At 33.4% G+C, this 8,252-nt stretch overlaps 1 protein-coding gene across 1 annotated transcript; it reads left to right on the top strand.

Annotated features, from left to right (window-relative positions):
• Positions 1-594: 594 nt before the first annotated feature.
• Positions 595-8,252, top strand: LOC129275617 (uncharacterized). Its single transcript, XM_064109781.1, has 2 exons — positions 595-1,317; positions 6,142-8,252. Exons 1-2 carry the CDS (start codon positions 685-687, stop codon positions 7,501-7,503), a joined length of 1,995 nt encoding a protein of 664 aa, XP_063965851.1. The 5' UTR covers positions 595-684; the 3' UTR covers positions 7,504-8,252.

Genomic DNA, 8,252 nt, shown 5'->3' with positions numbered 1-8,252 from the left:
ATGCTTGATTTATTAATGTTATTTAAGACTTTAAACGTTTAAACACTGACTACTTTTAACTTAATGTAGCGAACAGCGTGGTATAGGTTTTAAACAGCTTTTTGGCTGTGTTGCTTCAGTCAAACAATGCCAAGGCCAGCATGGATCGATACATCTCGAATATTTAGATAACCAATTGAAAATAGGAATATCTACATTCTGGCTAATCAACCTTTGTAATGAAGAAAACTGACAAGAGTTTGTAGTGGAAGCCCGGAGTGGAAGAACAATTCTGATGACATAGTTATCAGGTAGTCACATGGAGCCAGCACCACACAGGCTATTAATATAATTATTATACCCAGTTCTATTTATAGGAAGTTTCTACTGCACAATAGTGTGCTTTTACCATTGTTTGTAATCAAAAAGTCATACGAGGCCCCGGTACGAGGCTTTGGATCATTAAATGTTTATAAGCCGAATGAAAAAAAAAATCTCCCTCTTTCGATGGAATTATACATACATAACGCTGTAAAGGTAGGTGGGAATACCCAGTTCTATTAATAGACGTTATAGCTCCATGCTTCAATTCAAAATAGTGTGCTTTGTACCTCTACGAGTAATTTGTATAGCAATGCACGGTTGGCTTCGTTGTAATGTCATAGTTGTTGTGGTTGGAATTTAATTAGATATCTTTATTTAGCGATGGCTGAGAAGTGTGGATCAGAGAAAGCTTCAAGCTCTTCACCGAACCTGATATGTCCATTATGCCTTGATATATTTGTCGAGGCGACAATCCTGACTTCATGTGGACACACATTTTGTAGGCGATGCCTCAATAAATACGATCTAACCCACCAGGACCTTGATCACATGGTCTGTCCTCTATGCAGGGAGATCACCAAGTTGTCTGCCAACCGTGTCGATGATCTCCGCCTCAATGTCTCCATCAACGGATGCGTAGACGATTACCACGTCAAGTGTGGTGGGATGAACGCTGTCCTCGAGATGCGACAAAAATGTTCTGGTTGCAAGCTTCAAGGAGATGCTGTCTCATTCTGCAGAACATGTAATAACTACATATGTGATAAATGTTTGCATTGTCATCAATATCTGTCAGTCTTTGAAGATCATGAGATTGTATCCATGGATGATGTCATCGAAGGGAAGGTCAGCATTGGTCATTTATTCGAGAAGTGCTCCATCCACAAACTTGAGAACAAGGATATGTATTGTGAGGATTGTAAGGTCCAAGTCTGTCACAAGTGTGTACTTGTTGGTCATAAAGCTCATGAAATCAAGAACCGGGTTGACTTTGAACAAGAGTTGCGACGGAAGGTAATTTTATTTATTTAATAGATCATAGTGTGGAAAAGAAATCTGAATTGAATGTTGACACTGAAAATACTATTAATACCAATGATAAAAAAAATGATGAGAAAAAAAAACACGCCTCGATCGGTGAGGGGTGGGGATGGGAGGAGGGGGATGAGGAGGGGGGGGGGGGAGGGGAGGGGGAACAAGGCGGCACCCGAAATTTGGCTCCCATGGAACCTCACCTGTATAGAAGAACAATGAAATTGAATATTGATGATGATGATGATAATGAAGAGAGCTGAAAATGACTTTGAGAAGAATAGGAATGATCATGCATGTAAATAACATTAACAATATTTAAGGACAAGTCTACCCCAACATAAAGTTGATTTGAATAAAAAGAGTAAAATCCAAATGACAAGCATAACACTAAAAATTTCATCGAAATCGGATATAAATAAGAAAGTTATGACATTTTAGATTTCGGTTGATTTCACAAAACAGTTTTTTATGCACATCCTGGTCGGTATGCAAACGAGGAGACTGATACATCATACACCTCCCGGCCATGTAGAATAAGTATTGTTTTAATACTATATAGTTCAGTCAAGTTGGTCCTTATTGTCAAATCTGTAAACTATAAATATTGTATAATTAAAACAATAAAGAAAAAACCGAAATAAATAGTGAGGGACAGCATCGACTGTCTCATTTGCATGTCACTGAGTTGTGCATATCACTGTTTTGTGAAAAATACGCGAAATTTTAAAATGTCACAGCTTTCTCATATTTGTTTTAATTATACGGAAGCCTTGATTAAATTGTTTTGTTCTTTTATCCAAAACATAATTGCTATAAGGGGGGATTTCTGAGTACAAAAATATCAACCGGCAAACACTTTAAAGTAATATATTCGCAATATTTTTACACAATGAGTTTACATGTAATGCCATTCTTCTCATTCTTCCTCTCTTTCCCGCTCTCTCCATTTTCGAACTTCTTTCATCTTTATTTCCCTCTCCTCTCTCACTTTCTTTATGTTTCTTTATCTTTTCTTGGATATCAGTCTCTATATCCATTGTCAATTATCTATCCAAATGATTCCTATGTTTATTGTGTATATCTGTATATATAAGTTGTTTCTCTTTTTTTTCTTTTTTTTTCTTTTTACAAAATACTATTTTGTTTTTGTTTATTTGCTTATATTCCTTGCATTGTATATTTGTATTGTATCATTTTCTACTTCTTGTTTCGAACAAAATATTGGCAATTGCCAGTGAAGTTCCAATAAATTCAATTCAATTCATATTACATCCAATTTTGATGAAATTTTCAGATGCTAGTTTGATTTATTTATTCAATCATAATTTTTCTGGGGTGGACGTGACCTTTAGTATACCTATTCAAATTCAATTCAATTCAATTCAAATTTATTTATTTCACTTCCATCAAACAAAAACAAATTGTATACCATATACCTAGTGGTATTAAAGATAGAAATGTTGATTTGAAATATAAGGGTAATAAAAACAATAAGTGATGATGATGAATATAATAATGACAAAATTAAAAGATTGAACAAATCACAACATTTGGATACTATAATATTGATAAATATATTAAAAATTTACTAAAATGTTACAAGAAATGTAAATATTCATCACTACTCTACGATAGATCTGCTGGAATTTTCCATTTATCTTGAACAATGACATTATTTCCAAACAAACTTGTCATATCTTCTGGCATGAAACCATGGAACTCACTTTCACAAGCTTTACGAAATAAGCCTACAATTCATATAGCATAAAACAAAATCCCTTTAATAATCATAACACCCCTAAAATTTAGTATCAGTAGGATATTTTGAGGATTTCCTATTCTTTCTTATTCTCCTTTCCCCACTCTCTCCCTTCTTCCTCTCTTTATTTCACTTCATTTCCCGTCTCTGTCTCTTCATTCTATCTACCCGTGCAGCTTTTTTTTTTTTTTTTAACTCTTTTTTTGTCCTTTGTTTTATTGTTTTTGCTATATTTTGTCAGTTCTTGTATAGTTTTTGTTATGTCTTGTTCTTTCATAATTTTTGCCGTGCCTTGTTCTTGTACCGTTCTATTACCTGTATTTCCTGTTCTTGTAATGCTTTCTTTCGTGTGTCCTTTTCACTTTCTTGTAATATTATTCAGCCTTGTTTATCTTTTACTTGCTATGGGAGAATATGATAAAAAACTAACAATTTACAAGGATTTATATGTAATTTTTACAAGAAAGATATGATGATCTGTGTATTAGATAGACTTTGAACTTTGTATCTTGTACCAAAGTTTGGCTCCCATGGAACCTCACCTGTATAGAAGAACAATGAAATTGAATATTGATGATGATGATGATAATGAAGAGAGCTGAAAATGACTTTGAGAAGAATAGGAATGATCATGTATGTAAATAACATTAACAATATTTAAGGACAAGTCTACCCCAACATAAAGTTGATTTGAATAAAAAGAGTAACATCCAAATGACAAGCATAACACTAAAAATTTCATCGAAATCGGATATAAATAAGAAAGTTATGACATTTTAGATTTCGGTTGATTTCACAAAACAGTTTTTTATGCACATCCTGGTCGGTATGCAAACGAGGAGACTGATACATCATACAACTCCCGGCCATGTAGAATAAGTATTGTTTTAATACTATATAGTTCAGTCAAGTTGGTCCTTATTGTTAAATCTGTAAACTATAAATATTGTATAATTAAAACAATAAAGAAAAAACCGAAATAAATAGTGAGGGACAGCATCGACTGTCTCATTTGCATGTCACTGAGTTGTGCATATCACTGTTTTGTGAAAAATACGCGAAATTTTAAAATGTCACAGCTTTCTCATATTTGTTTTAATTATACGGAAGCCTTGATTAAATTGTTTTGTTCTTTTATCCAAAACATAATTGCTATAAGGGGGGATTTCTGAGTACAAAAATATCAACCGGCAAACACTTTAAAGTAATATATTCGCAATATTTTTACACAATGAGTTTACATGTAATGCCATTCTTCTCATTCTTCCTCTCTTTCCCGCTCTCTCCATTTTCGAACTTCTTTCATCTTTATTTCCCTCTCCTCTCTCACTTTCTTTATGTTTCTTTATCTTTTCTTGGATATCAGTCTCTATATCCATTGTCAATTATCTATCCAAATGATTCCTATGTTTATTGTGTATATCTGTATATATAAGTTGTTTCTCTTTTTTTTCTTTTTTTTTCTTTTTACAAAATACTATTTTGTTTTTGTTTATTTGCTTATATTCCTTGCATTGTATATTTGTATTGTATCATTTTCTACTTCTTGTTTCGAACAAAATATTGGCAATTGCCAGTGAAGTTCCAATAAATTCAATTCAATTCATATTACATCCAATTTTGATGAAATTTTCAGATGCTAGTTTGATTTATTTATTCAATCATAATTTTTCTGGGGTGGACGTGACCTTTAGTATACCTATTCAAATTCAATTCAATTCAATTCAAATTTATTTATTTCACTTCCATCAAACAAAAACAAATTGTATACCATATACCTAGTGGTATTAAAGATAGAAATGTTGATTTGAAATATAAGGGTAATAAAAACAATAAGTGATGATGATGAATATAATAATGACAAAATTAAAAGATTGAACAAATCACAACATTTGGATACTATAATATTGATAAATATATTAAAAATTTACTAAAATGTTACAAGAAATGTAAATATTCATCACTACTCTACGATAGATCTGCTGGAATTTTCCATTTATCTTGAACAATGACATTATTTCCAAACAAACTTGTCATATCTTCTGGCATGAAACCATGGAACTCACTTTCACAAGCTTTACGAAATAAGCCTACAATTCATATAGCATAAAACAAAATCCCTTTAATAATCATAACACCCCTAAAATTTAGTATCAGTAGGATATTTTGAGGATTTCCTATTCTTTCTTATTCTCCTTTCCCCACTCTCTCCCTTCTTCCTCTCTTTATTTCACTTCATTTCCCGTCTCTGTCTCTTCATTCTATCTACCCGTGCAGCTTTTTTTTTTTTTAACTCTTTTTTTGTCCTTTGTTTTATTGTTTTTGCTATATTTTGTCAGTTCTTGTATAGTTTTTGTTATGTCTTGTTCTTTTATAATTTTTGCCGTGCCTTGTTCTTGTACCGTTCTGTTACCTGTATTTCCTGTTCTTGTAATGCTTTCTTTCGTGTGTCCTTTTCACTTTCTTGTAATATTATTCAGCCTTGTTTACCTTTTACTTGCTATGGGAGAATATGATAAAAAACTAATAATTCACAAGGATTTATATGTAATTTTTACAAGAAAGATATGATGATCTGTGTATTAGATAGACTTTGAAATTTGTATCTTGTATCAATATGTAAAAAAAAAACCTTTAACGAGCTGTGCTTTTCAGAAGGTTTCCATTTCATTTAATTACGTTATATTACAATTCGCTCTACTTTGTAATTTTGTTGAAATTTTGAAATGAAATAAATTCGTTATCAATCAATCAAAAATGTATTGTATCTGATAATTAGCTTATGTAACGTACCATCATCAATATTGTTAATACTGTTGCATATAATGCATTTCTTCCCATTATTTTTGTTGAATGTCAGCCACGATTTTCTTTAAAATTATTGTAGCAATGACATGAAATTGTGTAAATATGGGGTTTCTTTTACTGATTATCGCGTGTCATTCTGCAGTAGTTATCTTTTTAAATAGTTTGTTATTTTCACATTTAAGGAATATTTGCAGATCTAAACCGTTGTTTGTACTATTCAAACTTTCATTCCTTAGGTGGAAGACCTTGCCCAACGATGTGCTGACAAGAAAACAGAGCTGGAAAAGAACATTCAAAACATAGAAATACAACGTCATGAGGTACACACTGCAGTGCAGACACTACTAGATGATGTCAGGCAGGCTTACACCATCAAGGCCAAGGAGCTGGAAGAAAATCTTCGAAATCTCACCGACCAAATAAATGCCTTAAAGCATAGTTTTGATGACGACCTCAACGTCTTGAAGTCAAAAGATCGTCAGAGGATCAAGAGTATTTGTAGTTCAATAACATTGGTAGATAATGACAGACTAGGTCATCTTGAGACAGACACTCTATCTGCTCATATCTTGCTCTGTGAGGAACTCGATGATATGCTGAAGGAGGCTACCGATCACACTTCTGCGTCAGCAATTACAAAGAAAGCAAAGGGGAAGAGATTCAAGCCAGCAGATGATACTCGTCTTGACCTCGGGAGCATCGCAGAATATACTGATCATTCTTCTACGGCAGCCATAAAGAAGAAATCACAGGAGAAGAGGTTCAAGCCAGCAGATGATACTCGTCTTGACCTCGGGAGCATCTCAGGATCAGACCCCAAGATAGAAGTCATTCAGTGTGTACATCTGCGGTCATATGTGTCCGGAATGACACGCTACTCACACGACAGTGTGGGTATCGCATATGGGTCGACTGCACGAGGTATTGATATCATTGATTCAAATGGTGGTAAGCAGCAGTATAGTAACATACCCAATGACGGGAAATATAATGATCTTGTCTATCAACAAGACGGATCTTTATGCGTATCGATAAACGATACTAATGAAGCGTACATGTATTCCCCCCTTGGCTCCAAGAAAGCAACAATCCACGTGAGAGACGGTCCTAATGATTTCAGACTTAACAGAAGTCAATCAGATGAAATCATCATTACTAACTATACAAGACAAGTCTATATCTATGATCCGACAGGATCCACTCTTAAACACACTGTTCAAACAAAGCACAGGGCGGATCAGGCATCTACTACCAGGACGGGTTTGATCGTCACGAATTCATGTGATGCCAATCCAAGCGTAGTGACGGTCTATGACAGGGATGGGAATGCTGGTGAGTCTCTACAAGCTCCACGGGGTGTCTACCTGTATGCTGCCGTGAATGAGCAGGACAGGGTGTATGTAGCGAGTGATGATGTGGATAATAGTAGCGTAGTGATCAGGCTCTATGATCTTGATGGTCTGAACCTGAGGGAAAGAGTTGAGTTCAATACACTTAATATGGAATTAGATTATTGGTGTTACTTGGTCTCCCTTTCCCCAGACATGCTCGCCTTTGCTTGTGGTGATAACTTATATTTCGTCAAGGTATCACTGTAATCCAGATTATCTCAACCGTGCACCTACTACAATGTCTCAACACATTGTTAAAATAATTTACACAACGCTGTTAATTTACTATGTCAATCGCACAGCTGTTGTTTAAACAGTTTAAACATGTGTTCAAAATCTTAACCAACTATGCTTTAATTGTTGATAATTGAATATTTGAATTTAATATTCAGTGTTGTTTAAGATTTTGAACACTTGTTTAAAATGTTGAAAAAACTACTGTGCGATTCACATAGTAAACAGCGCTGTTTAAATTATTTTTAACAGTGCATGTAGCATATTTTTTTCAAATTCAAATTCAAATTCAGTTTTCTTTTCAACTAAACAAAGGATAATGCAGGTAATTTTCATACATTTATAACAAACATTCAAAATACAACAACTATGATGAAATATTATTGAATAATTATTGATCATTGAATATTTGAATTCAAACTTTGTTGTTTAAGATTTTAAGCACTTGTTTAAAATGTTTAAACAACTGCTGTGCAATTCAAATAGTAAACAGCGTTGTTTATATTATTTTTAACTGTGCATTTAGCATCATTTTTTCGTATTCAAATTCAGTTTTCTTTCCAACTAAATAAAAGATAATACAGGTAATTACCATACATTCATAACAAGCATTTACAATACGAATCTTTGTCATCTATAGATAATACATTTATAGTTATATTCATTGACATAAAAAATAAACTGATTCATAATGTGAGGCATCAAAGTGATAAAACTATCAG

The sequence above is a fragment of the Lytechinus pictus genome, chromosome 14, assembly GCF_037042905.1.
Source record: "Lytechinus pictus isolate F3 Inbred chromosome 14, Lp3.0, whole genome shotgun sequence".
NCBI classification, from domain to species: Eukaryota; Metazoa; Echinodermata; class Echinoidea; order Temnopleuroida; family Toxopneustidae; genus Lytechinus; species Lytechinus pictus.
This window is presented reverse-complemented; position numbering and strand designations above follow the sequence as displayed.